Source organism: Lepisma saccharinum, chromosome 11 (assembly GCF_977018435.1).
Source record: "Lepisma saccharinum chromosome 11, izLepSacc3.1, whole genome shotgun sequence".
NCBI classification, from domain to species: Eukaryota; Metazoa; Arthropoda; class Insecta; order Zygentoma; family Lepismatidae; genus Lepisma; species Lepisma saccharinum.
Genome location: NC_139239.1, coordinates 61606343 through 61627174, shown reverse-complemented (window position 1 = coordinate 61627174; position 20832 = coordinate 61606343). Strand labels below are relative to the sequence as shown.

General features: G+C 35.5%; 1 protein-coding gene across 2 annotated transcripts in view; it reads left to right on the top strand.

Annotated features, from left to right (window-relative positions):
- Window positions 1–16225, top strand: part of LOC145995276 (phospholipase B1, membrane-associated-like) — a 59769-nt gene extending 43544 nt beyond the window's left edge. For both annotated transcript variants that reach the window (XM_083131863.1, XM_083131862.1), the window contains exon 7: window positions 15738–16225. In XM_083131863.1, coding sequence (XP_082987989.1) covers window positions 15738–15919 — 182 coding nt within the window. In that variant the 3' untranslated portion in view covers window positions 15920–16225. The remainder of the gene's footprint in view (window positions 1–15737) is intronic.
- Window positions 16226–20832: the final 4607 nt, after the last annotated feature.

Below are 20832 nucleotides of genomic sequence, written 5' to 3'. Positions count from 1 at the left end.
ATGACTTTTAGGGTGACAAGCGAGATTTGTCACTTGCGAATGACCAATCAACAGCAATATTTCAGACTGCCAAGGGCTGCATTTGATTGGTGTTGCTCGTCACTTGGGTGTAATCTCTCTCTTAAAAGTTGTTGCATTGTAGGGATTGTGAGGGTGCACCGACAAAGATATAGTACAAGCAATGCATGCACTGCATTAAAATATTATTTAATGTACTTAATGATGAGTGCCTTGTTTAGTTTCTATTGCACTCGATTTCATGAAATTTTAACGTCGCAAACTCTCTCAGCAGTCTGTTAGCAAGCAGCACACCCTTTTACTTGCAGCCACTTAGCGGGAAATCAATGCTCCTGAAGTATCATATGATGAACGGTAGATGCTGGATGCTTTTTGTAGCTTTTTGGCTTCTCCTGAAAACAGCCGAGCCAAGCAGAAAGCATATAAGTATTAACACGATCTTGAAGATGAATATTTGCTTTATTATAAACACAGAATTATTGAAATAAATTAATGTAACTGTTCCAAATTCCATGTGGACAAACTTTAAAGCATTACATAAGTTTCATGATTTGTAAAATGATGATACATTACTAAAAAAAGAACCGGCTCATTTTCTTCCTGTTGTAATGACCTATTATTACAAAACTTAATTAATTTTAAGCTTCAAGTCAGTTCTTTTCCTCTCCCGTGAACAATATTTTTTTACAACGAGGTTGGTATCACTCTTCTGTTAGTTTCGAACAGTGTCGGCGATTAGGGGGGCATGGGGGGAGGCAGTTGCCACCCCATTTGCCACTTTTACACCCAAACTAAGCTAAACCTTATGTGTCCAGTTTTGGAACCCAATCACTGCCACTGGTTTCGGAACATCTTCCATTTGTGTAGGAAGAACGAGTGGTTGAACTGAATGTTCTCTTTTGCTTGGTGTGTTGCGAATTTATGAAAAGAAACCTGGATATTTTAAATTGTGTACAGGAAGCTGCAAGTAAAAGCAAATATTTTATTATATCAATAACGTGACCAAGAATTTTGAAAGAAGAAGCATGGTCTTTGAGAGAGGAGTTGGGGTATATTATTTAAAATGCCCTTTTCTTTCCTATAAAAACTGGGGCAATGGACTGTATCATTTATTTACCCCCCCCCCCCCTCCTTTCAGAGGACTGCATTGCTTGTCTTCTTCTTAGGACCACACTTCGCCACTGGGGTGCACTTCATTTATTTCTTATCTTCTGTTACTTTCAAACATAGACCTGGCTATCCAGTGCAACTCAATTCTCAAACTCTTTACTTTGGTGGAAGAATAACCAAATATTAATTATGACAACATTGGCATCCTGCTTCAATGAGTTGAATATGACAAGGATTCAAAAGAACCAGAATGGTTAAAAAAATAAAATGAAATAAAAATACTAGAGTGTAAATATAAATATCTTTGTATACTTCCATTCCCACCAAAAATGTTACAGCCCTCGTTGATAGAATGATAGAATTAGAAATAGGCGAGATTAATTTTCTATGCCTTTACTGATAGGGGTAAAAGTAATAGATGACCAGGGCCAATGATGCACCAACATCACCTACTCTCTGCTTTACTGTGACATCACTGGCTGGCATCTCTCAAAGTACCAGTTTTTTTTTCTGAATGAAATCTAGATTCCATCAGCATGAATATAACTTAGATCGTATTAGGGAGCTTTCAGACCAAAGCAACAGGCAACCAGCGTCACATGTTTCCTGGAAACATATCTTCAGAAATAAATGCAACTTCTTGAACCGAGGGGACATGACAAGCACACGTGACATCATATTCCAGTGATACATTAACCTTGCTGCCAACAATGGCGGATCCAGAACTTACAGTTCATAGGGGCGGCGATTATTGTTTTGCAAAAATATGGGCCAAGGACTGGAATAGATGGTTGTTGTTCTATGTCGTTATCACAATTTCTCCCATTGGCACAGTAAACTGAACGATCAGATATGAGTGAAATGAATAAGAGAAAACAAAACTTATTCTCTCAATGAGTCTCTGGTTCGATTCCTTTGAGGCATATTGCACAATAATTCAGATCCAAACTTAAATAGTAGGTCAAGTTCTGATTAGTTTATCATGTGCATAAAGTGAACTTAAAAATCAAACTTTAAAAAATATCGAACCTTTTAAACTTGGGATTTAAAAAATGTTAGGCATATTAATATATCCAAAATCCTGGCAGCTGGGAGGGGCATGGTACCGTGCCTGGCTGCCAGTATGTCATTGAGCACAACAAACTTAGTGTCACTTTGGAGACAGGCAGGGGTTGTATCAAACTATGTAATACACAAGTGTTTTATTCTAACTCTACAGAGTCTGATGACGCAAATGAGAACTTTGTAAAAGTTCACTTGTATATTGTTAAATTTTAAACCATTATTCAAACCTGATACTGCATAATGAATAATACGCCGAACTGAACTGGAAATAAGAAGTTTTATTTCTGAAGCCACAGAACAAGATAAAAAAAAGAAAAAAAAAGTTTCTTCACAGAATACATCACACACATGAAAAGTTGTGTGAACATATTTGAGTATGAGAATATTTTGGAACAAAACATTTAAACACTTCCCCTTACTCAAATATGCATACATACATATGACCATCATTATTTTAAACCTAACTGTGATACAGGGGCATGCCGTGACCTTTCGTGATAGGCAAGCGATGGGTGAATTTTTCGTTTCGTTTAATTATAACAATTTCAAATGTAATATAGGCCTACACACATCCCTACTTACAATAATGTGCATAATGGTGACGTATCGGGCTTGAGTGTGTGAAGTGCATACATACCGTAAAATCAATTCTTCGCTGCATGGTTTTTAAAGAAGGAGAACAGCCTTTCGATACAACTTTTAAATTCCAACCATGAATAAAATTATGATTTACCTGATATTTGAGGGCAACTGTAAATTAACCCTGAAAATAAGAAACATCCTATTAGCATAAAGTTTCGATCTTAAAGAAACGGACTGGTTTCGGTTTCTTACTTGGTTAGAATTATGAATCATGACTTGTCTTCAGTTGGATGCAAGCGCAGATGTGATTCTGTGAACGTTCATGTCTTTGCACTGCATTATAAAAATTGCTCAAGTCACTCACCGTAGCCTGTATAGTTCCATCAGTGGCGTGCTCAAGATTTTCGAAAGGGAGGGGTTATGTATACTTTTTCTTGGTAGTCAGCACTCATTTTGTCATATTTTCCTACCTTTGACGTTCTTTTTTAGGAATACTTGGCGAAAGGGGGGTTATAACCCACATCACCCCCCCCCCCCCTTGGGCACGCCACTGAGTTCCATGGTCCTAAATTTGTATTGAATAAAACGCATGGCCAACAAAATAATTTATTAAGATCATTGCTGACACATAACCACATAATATTGTTGTACCAAGATGTTTTAAACTGCCTAATGAAAAGTTTCCCATTTTTCTTAGTTGGTTTGGTTATGAACAATTCAGGACACAGTCGCTCATAGTTCACAAGCTCCAACCTTTCACGTTATGTTCTTGAACTGAATGGTTTTGAAAGAAGGCCCCTAATAATCAAGTCCTTACCTGCAACACTGCAAATCGATAGCTCGTCTGGTATGTCAACCATGGTGAAATTTTCAATGTAGAATCATACTTTTACATCAGGTACAAAAACATTACACAAAGAACAGAAAAACACAGCACAATATCACAGTAAAAAACAACACACATCCGCAGCACCCACACTTCTTCCGTTTCACCCTACCTGCAGTTGCAGTGTTACATACCCTCCATATTTCCGAGTAACTGACTACATGGTGGTTATGTTCAAGTACCGGCTGTGATTTAATTTCTTATAAATAGCATAAGACTGGTGATCACTGGCTAACTTCATAATGTAATTTGTTAATTACTATAGAGTTTCAAACATGAAAATCGTACCACGTGAGGTGGTGCTATGGACGCACAGAAAATTCTGGAAGTTAGCAACCTTGTGGCCAGTGTGGACGAATTCTTTCCAACACCCTTGCCAAAGACAGATGCGATCTTGGGGTTGCTTGCACTCGGTCTTTTTTCTTCGTGAACGGGGATCGACAGTGACTATGCAAGAACTGCATAAGTCACTCGAAAAGCGGGAAGAAAGGCAAGCAGTCCTCTTCCTCTAACGCGGTCAATCGTGGCGCATCGCCCAGCGTCATCAAGGGTACAGCCAGTTTATGTTTCAAGCCAATAGAACAGGAAATAGGTGAAATGAAAATTCTGTAATGTAAATATCTTATAGTAAATAAATTCCATTCTAAGGTGTATAAAGGCATTGAAAAACACATACTTAAGATATCAAAAGTGTTTTAAGGACAATTTTAGATACAGGTTTTGTTAATAAATCTGCAATCATATCATTCGTTGGTTGATAAACCAAATGAAAATCTCCTTGTTGAACAGCATCCCTAATATAATGATGTCATACATCAATGTGTTTTGTATGCCTATAGTGCTGAGGATTTTCAACAATTTTATGAGAACGTAAATTATCATTAAAAATTGTAATTTGTACCTTAATATCAATTACCTCCGATAACAAATTGTTCATGAATTGTGCCTCTTTGGCAGCATCACCCATATCTCAAATCTCGTTTTGCTGCAACCCAATGTCTTGCATCATAACAATTATTGAATTGACTGAGTTTACTACAAGCGAAAACAATATGTGGTCAAGTACAGACTGCTAGATACATGACACTACCTACCGATTGCTGATAGGGAAACTTGGTTTCACATTTCTCAGCTTTTTCTTTACATTTAGCTCCATGGGAGTTGAAAATTATTCATGCCAAAACATGCAAGTAACTGTTTAGTACACTTCTTCTGGGATAAAGTCAGAGTATTCAGTTTCTTATTCCTATCAACCTCCATTCCTAGACAATGTCTTACTGATCCCAATAGTTTAACATCAAAAGTTTCTTTCAGTACATTGATCAACATTTGTTTTTCATATGCTTCTTCACTAAATACAAAATATAAACATATAATGCTACAATCCTCTTTTTACCCTTTATACATTTTGTATACACACAAGGTTCACATTTTGATTGATTGTATTTCATTTTAATTAACACATCATGCATTTTCTGATTCCAAGCTCAGCTTGCTTGTTTTACACCTTACAAATTCTTTTTGAGTAGACATACTTTATTATCAACCTGATAACCTAGTGGTTGTTCCATATAATAGTTTTTCTTGTATGTACGCATTGCTTGCATTATAGAATTATTTTCTTGTAGTTTACGGTTATTACAAGCATAAGAAAACAGTTTTTCTTTGTGACGTTTCAGGAGAACACACGCTCCTTTCATCAGACATTTATTTTCATTTTGACTAAAGATACAGTTATAACAATGGTTAGTAATTTTTAAACAAAAAGAATCCGTTATATAATGGACGTTGTCAATGTTATATTGTTGTAATATAGCAACTTAACTGTGAAAAAAAAAAAAAAGCAGTCTGTTGTATTTTTATTTGAGATTTTTTAAATTACTAACCATTGTTATAACTGTATCTTTAGTCAAAATGAAAATAAATGTCTGATGAAAGGAGCGTGTGTTCTCCTGAAACGTCACAAAGAAAAACTGTTTTCTTATGCTTTTAATAACCGTAAACTACAAGAAAATATGTTCCATATAAATTGTATCATTTAAATCACCATTCAGGAACGCAGTACTTATATCAATATGCTCTATGTCCATATTGTATTCCACACAAATAGCAAACAAAAGTCTGAGAGTAGAGTGTCTTACAACAGGTGGAAACGTCTCTTCATAATCGATACCGTATCGTTGCGTAAGGCCCCGTGCTACTAATCTAGCTTTGTATCTATCTATGTCTCCATTTACATCTGTTTTTACTTTATATACCCATATATATTTGACTACACTCTGGGCCTTTGGACTAATTCCCAAACTTCATTCTTCAAGAGTGATTTATATTCATCATCCATTGCTCTCTTCCATTTGGAATTTTCTTTGCATGTTGTGGCATCTTCAAAGCTTACAGGTTCTTCAAACCTCATAAAAGATGTGTCTGACAAATCATAATCCCCCGTCCAAATCAGTAATTGCTTTTTTCCTAACAGAAGACAGGTGAGTGGAGAAGGTTACATAATTTGTATTCATGTCCAGATATTATTATAATAATTAAATCAAGAAGACTTAGGTCGGCATGCCATGTGGCAGGAATGGGAGAGGAAAGAAGAGTTTACAGGATTGTTGTTGGGAAACCTGATGGTAAGAGACCTGCAGGAAGGCCAAGGCGAAGATGGAGGGACAACGTTGAGATGGAGCTAAAGGAAGTAGGGATGGAAAAAAGTATATAGATCTTGCTCAGGATAGGGACAGATGGAAGGCCTGTGTTGCTGCAGCCATGAGCCTTCGGGTTTAAGAAGGTTAGAGAGTTATTTAGTTAGCTTTTTCCTAACAGGTCTACCATTTTCTTGTGCTGTGCGTTACCCCCACACCCCCTATACGCCTTCATGGCATGGTGCTATGCACAGGGGAACACTTTACCTTTACTTTTTTTTACTTTTACATTTTGAGATAAATTACTATCTACATTCTAACATTCAGCAGTTTCTGAATTTGTTAGCTCTGGAGTTACATTATCACTACACTTTACTTCTGATTCACTGACACTATCAACACATAAAGTGTCACTTAATTTTTCTTCTGAGTGTACCATCTACAACATTTTGACTGTCATTGTTTTTAACTTGTGATCCATTAAATAGCATCTGTACAGTCTGCAGTAGCTAGATTGTGAAACATCTATGATGTTTTTATATCTTTGAATATAGATGTTCAATTGTTTTGTTGATTATGGATTGTCAAGCATGGAGTTAGCCATGTTGTATATTCTTAGTTATGGATTAAATTATTATTTTGTATAAAAACGAACCCACCTGATTTATTATATCATATTACCGTGGTTGGTAATACAACAATTTGGCGACTATGTATGGGATTCAAGGACAGATTCTGGAACCTTTCGATGTGGATAAAGGTAACATTGATTCGTATTTGGAGCGGTTTGAACAGATTTGTGTTGCTAATGGTATTCCAAAGGAAAAGCAAATTAGTCATTTTATTGCATTCTGTGGAGGAAATTTATATGATGTTTTAAGGGATTTAGTTACTCCAGATTCTGTTGCTAGTAAAACTTACGAAGTAATAAAAGAGGTATTGTTGAATCATTTTCAACCGAAGCATAATGTAGTCGCAGAAAGATACCGTTTTCATCTTCTGAAGCAAGAGTTAGGTCAACCTGTATCAGAATATATTGTTTCACTTAAACATGCAGCTACTAAATGTAACTTTGGAGCATTCTTAAATGACATGCTAAGAGATCAGCTGGTGTTTGGAGTTAACAGTGAAGTTACAAGAAAGAAATTGTTATCAGAAGGCGACGTTTCCTTTATTAAAGCTTGCGACATTGCCGTGAATATGGAAATGGTTGAGAAAGATGTACGGCTATTCCATCAAAAAGAAGGTTTTGCTACTGATTGTAATGTACATAAGCTTCATGAAAGCAAGTCTAAACCTTTCCAAGCTTTCTCCAATAGGAAAACTATCTTTAATAATCAGACTGAAAAGAGCATAGTTAATGAGAAACCTGGAACTTCAAGACAATGGATTTGTTATAAATGTGGAAAGACGCATGAAAAAGGTAAATGTTATTTAAAGCAAGTTAGATGTAATTATTGTGGATTCTTAGGACATATTCAGAAATTTTGTAGATTTCGTAATAAACCGACAGATAAAAACTTATCAAGTTTACAATTTAAATCCACTGAATCTAACAGTTGCTTAAGTAATGTGTCTCTTGATGTAATTTCGAAAGAATGTAAAGATTCTATTGAGTGTAATACAGAAAAGGAACATCAAGAATTGTTAATATCACGCGAGCCCTTGCACACTTTTCAGTTACCGTTGTACAAATATGGTTCTACTAAAGAACGGCAATTTGAATTCAACTCTGTAGTTGGAACTTCGCATAATGCTGACAAATGTACAATTGATTTGAATTGTGATGGTAAATTAGTTAATTTTGAGATCGATACCGGAGCTTCTGTAAGTGTGTTTGATAAAAGATTTCTCGATCAATCTTTTCCGTATTTAAAGATTCAACCTGCAAATATCAATCTGAAAAATGCTGATGGAAGACCATTAGCATTAGAAGGTCAGGTTATGTTGGATGTATTGTGGAAAGATAACAAATATAATATGAATGTTTTTGTTTGTAAGCAAAATCTGCCACAACCGATTGTAGGAAGAACTTGGCTGGACATTTTATGGCCTAACTGGAGGCAAAATTTTATGTTACAGCAGATAGAAGTTCAGAGTTGTTATAATAAGGAAGTACTGATGAATAAGTTGTTGTCTGAGTACAAGGCAGTATTTTCAGATGATCTTAAGGAGCCTATTAAATGTTTTAAAGCTGTGATTCCGGTTAAACCTAACAGTACACCAATCTTTAGGAAAGCTTATGAAGTACCTTATAGTTTAAGTGAACAGGTTAAAAAGGATATAAGTAAATTGGTTTCCGATGGTATACTGTCAGAAGTAACTTATTCTAACTGGGCATCACCACTGGTAGTAGTTGTCAAGAAGTCAAATGATCTTAGGTTATGTGCTGATTTTAAGACAGGACTGAATACTTTACTTGAGAAAGTAACTTATCCATTACCAAAAATAGATGATATTTTGAACACATTAGGTGATTCTGATACATATGTGGTTCTTGACATGAAGAATGCATTTCTACAGTTGGAAGTAGATGAAGATTCGAAGAAATATTTGGTAATAAATACTAATTTTGGTTTATTTGGTTACAACCGATTACCTTTTGGTTTGCAGTGTAGTCCTTTGATATTTCAACATGTAATGGATCAGATATTAACAGGAATTCCATTCGCTAAATGTTACTTAGATGACATAATTATCTGTGGTAAAGGACTGGAACAGTGTTATAATAATGTGAGGAATGTACTAGATCGTCTTCAGAAATATAATGTGAAGGTAAATGCTAAGAAGTGTCAATTTTTTGCTACGGAAGTTGAGTATTTAGGATTTTGCATTTCTGGGGAAGGAATTAGACCATCTGTGAAGAACTTAGAAGCAATATTAAAATGTGCTGTACCTAGTAATGTCAGTCAACTAAAGTCATTTTTGGGAGGTATTTCATTTTACCATAGGCATATACCCAACTTGTCAATGCATATACCTCATTTGCATGAATTGCTGAAGAAAGGACATAAATGGGAATGGACTGATATTCATCAACAGGAATATGAATTAGTAAAGGAAATGGTGAAGAAAGCAGATGTCATTTTTCCTTTCGATCAGAATTTGGAAGTTGTGCTAATTACAGATGCAAGTCCTGTAGGAATAGGTTGTCAATTATGTAATGTGTACAAAAGTAATTTACGCACAGTAGCTTGTTCATCAGCAACGTTAACTGACGCTCAGAAGAATTATTGTCAGTTTGAACGGGAAGCTTTAGCTCTTATACATGGCGTGAAGAAATTTCACAAATACTTGTATGGTAGAACCTTTACTGTACATAGCGATTCTCTTCCTGTGAAATATATTTTTGGAGAAAAAGCTAAAATTCCTTCTACGGGTAACAGTAGACTTCAAAGATGGGCTTTGCTTTTATCAACATATGATTTTAAAATTGAGTACACTAAGCATGTGGAAGTAGCAGATCTGTTATCAAGATTACCCTTAATGGAAGTACCTGAAGATGATGTTCCCAGCGATGAGTATGTATTTCACTTAGAATGTGAACCAGTCTTGTTACAATGCATTAAGGAAGAAACAGCCAAAGACTTGTTATTGCAGCAGATAAAGTTGTATGTTACTGAAGGATGGCCAGCAAAGCTAAATAAAGATCAACAAGCTTCACCATTTGCACATTTTTTTCGGAGAAGACATGAAATAGTGATTGTAAAGGAATGTTTGATATGGGGCAACAGGTTAATTATTCCAAGATCGTTGCACAATGCAGTCTTGAAAAAACTGCACGCTAATCATCTAGGTTTGTGGAAATTACAACAATTAGCGAGATCTATGTATTGGTGGCCGCAAATTGATATTGACTTAGAAAGAGAAGTTATTAACTGTCCACAGTGTCAAGCACTTCAGAACAATGCTCCGCAAAATAAATATGTACCTTGGGAGCAAACAGATAAGCCATTTCAAAGAGTTCATTTGGATTTCTTTCATTTCGATGGTCGCACATGTTTATTGTTAGTTGATTCATGCACACGATGGATAGAGGTTTGGAAAGTTAAGTCCACGTCTAGTGAAGAAACGATAAACTGTCTCAAAGAATGTTTTGAAAGATATGGATATCCTAGTGTAATCGCATGTGATAATGGACCTCCATTTTCGGGAAAGAAGCTTAAAGAATTTTGCACTAAGTTAGGAATACGAATTATTCATTCACCACCATATCATCCACCCAGTAATGGTTTAGCAGAAAAGTGGGTCCAAAACGTAAAAAGTACTCTGAAGAAGAGGTGGTTAGAAGATTGCCATCGAGGAAGAAGTTTCGATTTCAGAGAAGCGGTGGAAGGTGCGTTAAGAGTAGCTAGGTTTACACCTTGCCATGCTACGGGGAAGACCCCTGCAGAGTTGTTGTTGTCATATCAACCTCGTAATATCTATAATTGGTCCTGGTCGCAAATAATGGAGAAAGAAGTGGTGAGAAGTGAGACCAATAAGAACGAAGAATTACCATCAATCGGAAGTACAGTGTGGACAAGAAATTATACATCCAGATTTCCAAAATACGTACAAGCTACAGTTACGGGTCATTTAGGAAGATGCTTGTTATTGGTCAATGCCGGTGGAACAACGAGAAGGGTACACTTGCATCAAGTGAAGTTTAAATCTAACAGGTCGGATACAGACAGTGGAGAAGATAACTTTTGGATCTTTGATGGTTCTGTGTCAGCGCAGGACAGGGCCTGTGAGGAGAGACCGCAAACTGGACGAGAGGAAGATGTTACTGCCTCCGCAGTGAACAGTCCACGACGATCTCTTAGAAGGAGGAAACCACCTGACAGGCTGCAGCTGTCATTTGGAAGAAGGGGAAAGTTGCAGTAGCTAGATTGTGAAACATCTATGATGTTTTTATATCTTTGAATATAGATGTTCAATTGTTTTGTTGATTATGGATTGTCAAGCATGGAGTTAGCCATGTTGTATATTCTTAGTTATGGATTAAATTATTATTTTGTATAATCGAACCCACCTGATTTATTATATCATATTACCGTGGTTGGTAATACAACACAGTCAGAGGTAAAATTACATCGAAAGACATGTCAGTGTTGACATCTGTCCCATCGACACATGATCCTGCAACATTTTCCAGGAATATAACACTTCTTGCTTTAATAACCTTACCAGGATTTGAAGCATCAGCTAATTTATAACATTTTGTAAACTCACAGTATCCTACCATAATGTATGGTTTCGACTTACTATCAATCTTCTTTCATTGATGATCTGGTATCAAAACATATGCTGTAGAACCAAATACACGAAGGTGACTCAAGGGCGCCGACTTTCCAAAATTTCTGTGGGTGCAAATCAATGGCGGTTAGATCTGTAATTATCAAGTATTGTATACTTTAAACAACTTACATGCACATTGATTGCAAGAGGCAATGATATTATCAACATGTTACTAAAATAAAATACCACATTCATACAAATTAAAATGAAAAAATCTGCATAAATGCAAATAATTTTAATTGTATTGCAGAAATAACTATGCAAGGATTTTGTTGTGAACAGAAAATACAAAATGACTAACTTTATGTACCAAATAATAATAATAATAATCATGACATGTTAACTTTCAATATAAAACACATTCCTTCTTACGTCATTTGCACTTCTGAATTTGTTTGCAATTTTGGTAATGTCAATATTTTAGTCATTTCTTTATGAACATGCAAAATTGCCAAATCATTCAATATTTTTTGGGTCATTGTTGACCGCAAAATCGTTTTCTATCGTCTAAGTGCTGAAAATGACCGCTCAGAGGTACAAGATGTAACATGTATAATTAAAATCACCCGTACAAACTTCACAAATTCTGTGAGCATTTCACGCATGGGACCACTGTTTTCTCTACTTAAAATATTTGTAATGTCTGACAAGTTGGCCACTTTTTGTTTGTTCGTTCTGCACACATCTAGAAACATGTCCCTGTGCAATGTTAGCTTGTCTTTATCAAAGTCTGTCCCATCTCAATGTTTTAATTGCTTATTATTTTTTGATAATTATCAAAAAATTATAATGGCACGTGAAAAATATTTATTTTATTTTGTTTTTATCAAACTAAAAGTCTTGTGGGTGCGGCGCACCCACAAGATTATTTATGTGGGTGCTTGAGCCCCGGAGCACCCACGTAGTCGGCGCGCATGAGGTGACTTAGATTAATTTTATGTCCTGTCCACATTTCCTCTGGAGTAGCTTCTTTAATTGCAACTGTAGGACATACATTCTTCAGGTATATACCTGTTGCAATTGCTTCAGCCCAATATATCTTAGAGATTAGCCTCATGAAGCATGGTTCTAGCTTTTTCTACAATTGTTCTGTTTAGTCTTTCAGCAACTCCATTTTGTTGCAGAGTATATGGAACACTTGTCATGGATTATACCATGTTCACTGAGATATGCAGAAAATTTCTTGTGACAGTATTCTGTGCCATTATCTGATCTAAGTTTCTTGATTTTTAAATTGCACTGATTTTCTACAAAAGCTTTGAACTCTTACAAATTTTTCAAATACTTCATTCTTAAATTTAAGAAAATATACAAAACTCTTGCGAGTATAATCATCAGTAAAAGTAACAAAATATTGTGCACCACCCCAACTTGATTTGGACATTGGTCCACAAACATCAGAATATATTAACTCTAGTTTTTGTTTAGCTCTTTTTGCCACTCCCTTGGGAAAAGATGCAGCTTTCTGCTTCCCCTCAATGCAAGGAACACATGGTTTTGGGGTGTCATCCTGAAAACATACTCCATCAGCTAAATTATCTCTCAAAGATATAATTCGTCTTAGATTCAAATGACCTAAACGTTTATGCCATACATCTTGCGAAGCATTAACTGACAACATAGCTACTGTCTCTTCACAATTTTCAAGAGAATTTACAGTAGTATTATTTAAATTCATCATGGACAAATTTTAAGCCTGATCTAACTTATAAATACCACCTACCTTTGTTGCTGTAAATTTTTGAGTAGCCTTAATCTCAATATCAGATACATTGTAACCACTACACCTTTTTGTTATCAAAAAGCATAACATAATCTTTTTCAGTAACTTTGTTTACAGACAACAAATTAGCTGTAATATCTGAACATACATCACTTCAGATATTAATTTCTGGACATTATTTTTTAAATTTACTTTGACATCACTAATTCCATTACTTACCACATTTTGATTATTTGCAATGGTAATTTCAGATGACTTAGAATTTGAATAGTTAATAAGCCAATCTTTACGTTTACTCACATATGAAGTACACCCTGAATCTAGTAACCAGTTATCATTATTAAACACTTTACTGGCAAAAGCACTGTGGGTAGCCAATAACAATGAACTATTGTGTTGCAAAGAACTTGGTCCTTGCTTCATAACTGAAGCAGATTTCTTGATCTGCTTTTTAGACTTCTGTAGTTGAGGACAGCTTGGTTTTATGTGACCTTCCTTCTTGCAATCTTGGCAAATAAGAACAAATGGACCCTTTATCTAAAGCTAAGTATTCAGAATCCTTGGAAACACTTTCACTTAGTCAAAAATCACACTGCATGAGCTGTGACTTCACAAACTCGATTGTAAGTTTCGTCTGAGTTCCTTCAATACCCATTACCAAAGAATTAAACTCTTCAGGCAATCCAATTAACATCATCATTGATACTGCATTCCACAGCTGCTAACTCTTGCTGCAATGAGATGATTTCACCCAGGTACAAGTCCATTGAAGAAAAGTCTTCATAACAAACTCTGTCCAGTCTTCTTTTAATTGCTAAGTGCCTACTTATACCTTGGTTTTCATAAGCTTCCTTTAGATTATCCCATGCTACCCTCGCACTTTGTGCATTTCTATCATGTGGGTAGCAAGTACAATGCACACACAAACAAATCTTGGCATACGGTTTCTGGTCTCGAACTGGATCCACTGGAGTAGTAGCTTCGATGCAGTCCCGTAAACCACAATCAAACAGAGTTAATTCATTAAAAACTTGCACGTGGCGTAATTCTTAACACCTTCCAGTTTCTCGGTGTTCGGCTGTCCACCACTATTTATCACGATTGGAGTTGTCATTGTTCTTATAGTGTATGTAGCATCGAGTTTGTTTGAATTTTCTTGTCACCGTAATTTCCGTGCAAGAAAAATTACACAGCACAAATTTCGATTCAAAGCTTCACATGCATTATCATGTGATCAGTCATGAGTACATCACAAAATTCAGATAAAAGTTTTCAAGATGAAACAAACTCCCAAAGTACATTGCAGCGGACTTCATAAGTTACCTGCCTGGGTCCATAATCTGTTAAATTTTAAGCCATTATTCAAATCTGATACTGCATAATGATTAATACACCAAACTGAACTGGAAATAAGGAGTTTTATTTCTGAAGCCACAGAACAAGATGAACAAAAAGAATTGAGTACTTCACAGAATATATCACACATATGAAAAAGTTGTGTGAACATACGAGGGATGATCGAAAAAAAAGGTTACAAAGCATATAACTTTTGTTTTATTCACTGTAGCGTAACGAAAATGTATGTGTAAATTAATAAAATTTTTCTCTTGTTGAGAGTTTGAGGACTTCGGATTCTGACCATGTATACCCAAGAAGCGGACATTTAAAATGGTAACTCGTCTAGGAAATTGGTCAAGAGTAGAAGTGAGGGCAGTGGTGCGGTTCCTGTGGGCCAAAAACACTACACCTGCTGACATTCATAGGCAGATTGTGGAGATGTATGGGGAGGGGACAATTTCAAGGCAACATGTAGCGAAGTGGTGTCGTGCCTTCAAAGAACGACGGACCAGTATTGTTAATGACAACCCTGGACACAGCGGTAGGCCCAGTATCTCAACCACTGACGTGAACTGTGCTCTTGTGGATGAGTGTATTCGTGAGAACAGAAGAACAACTTTACGCTCAATATCAGCTGAGCTGGGACTACCATTTCGTTGGCTGGCCACCATTATCTGACATGTGATGATGTCAAAAGAGCTGCCTCACAGTGGCTACGAGAACTTGACGCAGATTTCTGTGCAACCGGTATGGAAAACCTCATCTACCGTTGTGACAAGTGCTTGAACAAAAAAGGTGATTACATCGAGGACTAGTATTGAGTGCCCTCCATCATCAGGTGTGTTGATCTTCCAGCTATGTCTAACACATATGCCATAATAGGCTTTGTAACCTTTTTTTTCGATCATCCCTCATATTTGAGTATGAGAATCTTTTGAAACAAAACATTTTAACATATATATTAAAATTATGTGCTGTTTTAAAATGTATAGGATATTTCAAATGTATAATCCTTCATCTTTTAGTTTTCACACTTTGTGTCAAGTATTAATAACCATGAAATAATACACAAAATATTAATTTTCTTTACCAGCTGCAAATATGCAATGGAATAGCATGCTGCAACCTGTTGGAAGAAAGAATACAGACTGGAGGAGACTCTTTGATATATTTCTCTGTCCTTCTGAGGAAGCACCATACTTTTTCACAAATAAAAATTCCAGATCATTTTTGAAAAGTGGACGTCAGAGTAAAGACTTGAGCAATATTTTATGACAATAATGTTACCAAAGATTTTAATAATATTTTTATGTATACCTTAAACTATTTCTTTAATAAAAAAATGCATAAATACCTAAGAAATGTTATTTTTCATGCTAAAATTAACAAATACGGAGTCCAAGTGGATTCCGCTTCCACAATAATTGTGTACTAATCTAACAACAAATAAACAATTGTGATCATATAAACAAAAAATATCACTTTGATGCAAAGTGTTTGATTATAGGGAAAATAGAAAACTTATTATTGTCAATTTCCCTCTTTGACTATGGTGTAGTATATTATGTCAATGTAGATAATAAAAATAAAACAAATTTTAAAAGAATATAAAATGTTATGTTTGTTGCAACATGCCATGATGCCAGGGGGCCTGGCTTTGAATCCCAGCTTGAGCATGTGTGTTCTTTGTGAATGTCGAAATCCATACCCATGAAAAAATGGGTCAAAGGATGAATAAAGATTGTGATTATGACTGTCCATTTATCAATTTCATCACATCATTACTCATCCTTATCTTTCATGATTAGCCAGAAACGACAGAAAAGCAAAGAAAAATAAACCAAATCAGTCAATCAAGCATTTTATAATGCCTTAATTCATTCTAGTAGGCAAAAAGGAACTTTTCAATTAAATTGCATTGATTCTGTACAGCTTAACTATATCATATTTAGAAAGGAGAAAACAGTTCCCTTGAGCACAAATCACTAGAACTTTATACACACCAGAAAATGAATGTATCATAAGAGGAGTATCACAGGTATCAGTATGGAGGCCTGACCAATTTAGTAACAAAATTTGAACACACTAAAGCTACCAACCAATTATGCTACGAGCGTAACTTGGGGCCTAAATTTGGAGGGGAGCGAAAGCAGAATTGAATAGTGTCCAGGATTATTTTGCTAAATGATTGCTACATTTGCAAAAATCATAAAAATTAACTTTAAGTAATTTCTGTAAACATACAGTTTTAATTAAACATTTAAAAACAATAATTATTTATTAAAAAATTAACAAGCTCAATAGAAATTTGAAATACACAGTAAAGTTTAGTTTCTGGAAGAAACAAATATATAAGCTTAGAGAGAACGTTGAATCTGAAGTTTGCCTGAAATACAAGTTATTGTATGTTTAATTAAGGCTCGAACGTGTGTGCAGTTAGTCAAGGACGTATTTAGGGAGTCTGGACCCCCCGAAAGACTTACTAAGTACTAAAATGAAATAATCAAAATGTAATTGTTTAGCATTCGTATAATCAGTGGTCATTTATTTCCACCGAACTTATTGGAAAGCAAGGAATTTGGCTCATATGACTTTGATGGACAGTTCCAAAGATTTATGCACACTACCACTTATGATAATATGCATAAAATATTAATCGGAAACTTAACTGATCTTCAATTGTAATATGCAATTAAAGGTGATCAGCACCGTACAATTATATTTGCTTGTTACTATTGGATGTAATTCCTTTTTTGTTATTCAATAAATATTCAATTCTTTATCCATTTGACATTAATTTCCTTGCCAGAACAATTGTTTTTTATACAAATTTTGGCAATCTTAACTACACGTAAGCTGGATAATGAATACATGCGTTATATTTCTATTATTTTACCATCCTTTTATCAGCCCTTGTAATAACAATACAATATTAATTAATTTACATATGTAATTAATATTATTTTAATTAAAATTATTATTATTATTATTATGATTGTTGTTGAGACTCTTGGTTGGACCTCCCCCCCACCTTCCCTGCCAAAATGTATTTCAAGATACATGCTTGGTTACAGTCACCTTCCTTGAGGTATTACTTCAGAGTCCAAATAAGCTAATATTTTCGAGTTATCAAAACACAGAATTGCAAGGTTGTGAAGTTTCTCTTGTCCAGTTGTGTTGCATATATACATCCTGAGTCTTAAAGGAGTACGTACAACTTGTTGAATTCATAGGGAGTGTCAAGAATGCTTTGAACATGTTCAAATTTCAGGCTTAACATTTTGTGAATATATTAGTCACAGTTGATATATACATATAGTAACAGGATATGTGTCCAGAATGTAAATGCTCTGTAGCTGTGACCAAATCTAGAGCTAACGATGGTATGAGAAATTATTTGTAACATGTAACACTTTGCGTTTACAATACAAGAGATATGCCAGATGAGAGTAGACAGGACAGATTAAGTTACCACAGAAGCCTAGTTCAGAGTTGCAGATCTCAAGTCTATTCCAGTTTGTAAAAATAAACTAGTGAGAAACAGCAGGTATGTTAACAAAGTTTGCAAGATTGTTGACGACTCTTTAAGATAAAATTTCAACTTGGTTTATTGGACTTTTAAAGTGGGAAAGTGGAAAAGAAATGGGCCAGTTGTCTGAAGATCGCAGGTTCAAATCTCTTGTAGAACAGAATTTTCTCAGTTCCCATTGTTAGGCATTAGGCCCATTAAGGCATTCTTTATCTCAGCTTTCATCAGTAAAGGGTGGAGAGGATAATCTCTCCCAGTGGTGATAGGAAGAGTTTGAAACTTGGCAAAATTTCAGAGATTTAACCAGGCGAGTCCATGTGTGGCTACACCTGTAGATACAGGTGATTAAAATAAATTAGGCAAATGATCAATCTTAAAACTTGCTTCTATGGCAGATCCAATGGATGTGGGGGCGACAACATTCCTCTGAGGGGCTTTCTGGGAGGGATTTATCTCATGCTGATAAAATTACTTGCACAGAGGTAGCTATGGGGGCATGGGCTCGTGCCTAAAAATGTGGAGGGAGCGAAAGATCAAATTGCTGAAAAAAAAACTTTAGACGCAGGATAGGAATTATTGAGGACGAGAAATATAGCTTTCTTTGGGAGACACACCATAAAGACCACCCCCCCCCCCCCCTTCCCACCTCCACAAACACACACACTGAGAGTAAGTTGTTAATCTGCGCCACTGTTCTTAAGTTACCTCTGTTTCTCACATTTTATATGTGGCAGTGGCACGGAACTCTCCTTTACTTAACACCTGATTATTTTTTTTTGGGGGGGGGGGGGTATCCTTCCCTCCACAAGGAATTATAAAGATGAATTCTCAACTTTCAATAGTGGTACAAAAATGAAATTGTAAATGCATGACAAATTGCATTTATAACTACTGAACCTCAAACGTAATTCTAAAAACAGTTCCCACTGTTTCATTGTTCTTGTGTGATATCTAAGGTACAACTATACCCAGTGATCAAAGTCAAGGGGTATGGTATCCCCCAACTAGAAAAATTTACAAAAAGCATCCCCCCAGCTGACTCATTGTCACCATGTTATAGAAGCATCCCCTCAGTTAGTCTCAAGGTTCGATCAAATCTCCTTCCAGTTCAAACATTGATACCATATGAATTTGTTGTAAACATCGTGATATATATTCTACAAGTAAAGGTCACCATCTTTGCTGTCACAGAATGATAATTAGACTAAATTGATGGATGGACATTTGTGCAAGTTTGGGTCATAGGCCCATGCATGAATATTTCTTTGCAAATGTCTCATCAGTTTCACCTAATCAGAGATGTAGCCAGGTTAACCAGTTTGGGGGGAGAGGGGAGTCTGAAATTTGGTTCTGTGAAAATATTATCAGAAACTAAAGCTTTAAAAAATACTAAATTATATGTATATGTAATATATGCCTTTAACACTTTAATTATATTTAAATTTAAAATTTTTAGCAGTATTTAGTATAATCATAGAATAGTAGGGTATAATTCATGCGCAAGCAGCACTTTACTTACACGAGTGATTGGCAACCCTCCTCGAGATGTGATAGAATAAATTTAATGTGTGCCACTTTTTGGGACAATTTTGAATTGAGACAATTTTTTTGCATGCACATCTCAACTTGCACCCTGCATTTTCATGAATCCACGTTGATAGTTTGTGCAGCATTGTGTTATGAAGGCATGGAAGTAGGTTTCTTCAGAACTTGTTTATTTCTGTTGTTGAAGTTTGTGTTAGTAGGAGTGGATTTACAGGAACTAAAACTTGTTAAACAGGCATGTAGGCAACAAAAATGACGAAAATAGTCTAATTCAAAAATGCACAAAAATAGGCAGTAAACACCTACTTTTATATATTTATTGTCAATAATGCACCTATCGATTTGATTTTTTTTATACTATGTCTATTTTTTCATTTCCTGTTGCTCTTCTGTTACTTTGGGTTAATTGCAATTACCATGATACAGATGAATGGCAATTAGATAACATTTTAAAGGAAATCTCATAATTGCCCAAGCTGGAATTTAAACCCAGTTCATTCCGTAGAGAGATTGCGAGTTCACCACTCAACATGCTCTGCCTCTGGAAGATAATCAACTTAAATAAAAATGGCAAATGATAACTAGGATTAGGATTAGTAAGTAGAATTGTAGTGTCTGTTAAAATGTTCTTATACTGCCAATAAGTTTTTTTTCAATTTCATAGGAAGTTAGCAGACAAAAGCATAGATGTTAGTATGATTATATTTTGTCAGGTCAAAGTTAATCGATTCTTGTGTAATAATTATCACAAAGATAGGAATTTATCCATTATATATGGAAATGCACTACAATACTTTAGAACTTTTCCAACACATGAACAAATACACAATGACCGCAGCAACCCTAGATGAGATACTTCAAGAACCCAAAGCTCTGAAGCAGAAGCAGACAGAAATTTTAAACCTCAAGAACATTATCAGTTGTTGGAGAACTCCGTGTATCTCTCGACCCCCTACTGTTGACCCCTTGGCAGAGAATTTAATTTCATCTGTAAGGGAAAAGTCATTTGTAAGGAAAAGTTCGAATCTCTGGTTTCTAGGAACTTGGTAACCTCAAGGCAGGCAGATTGAATGACTGGTTACAAACCAGTAAGCAACAATGCGGTGGAAATGTT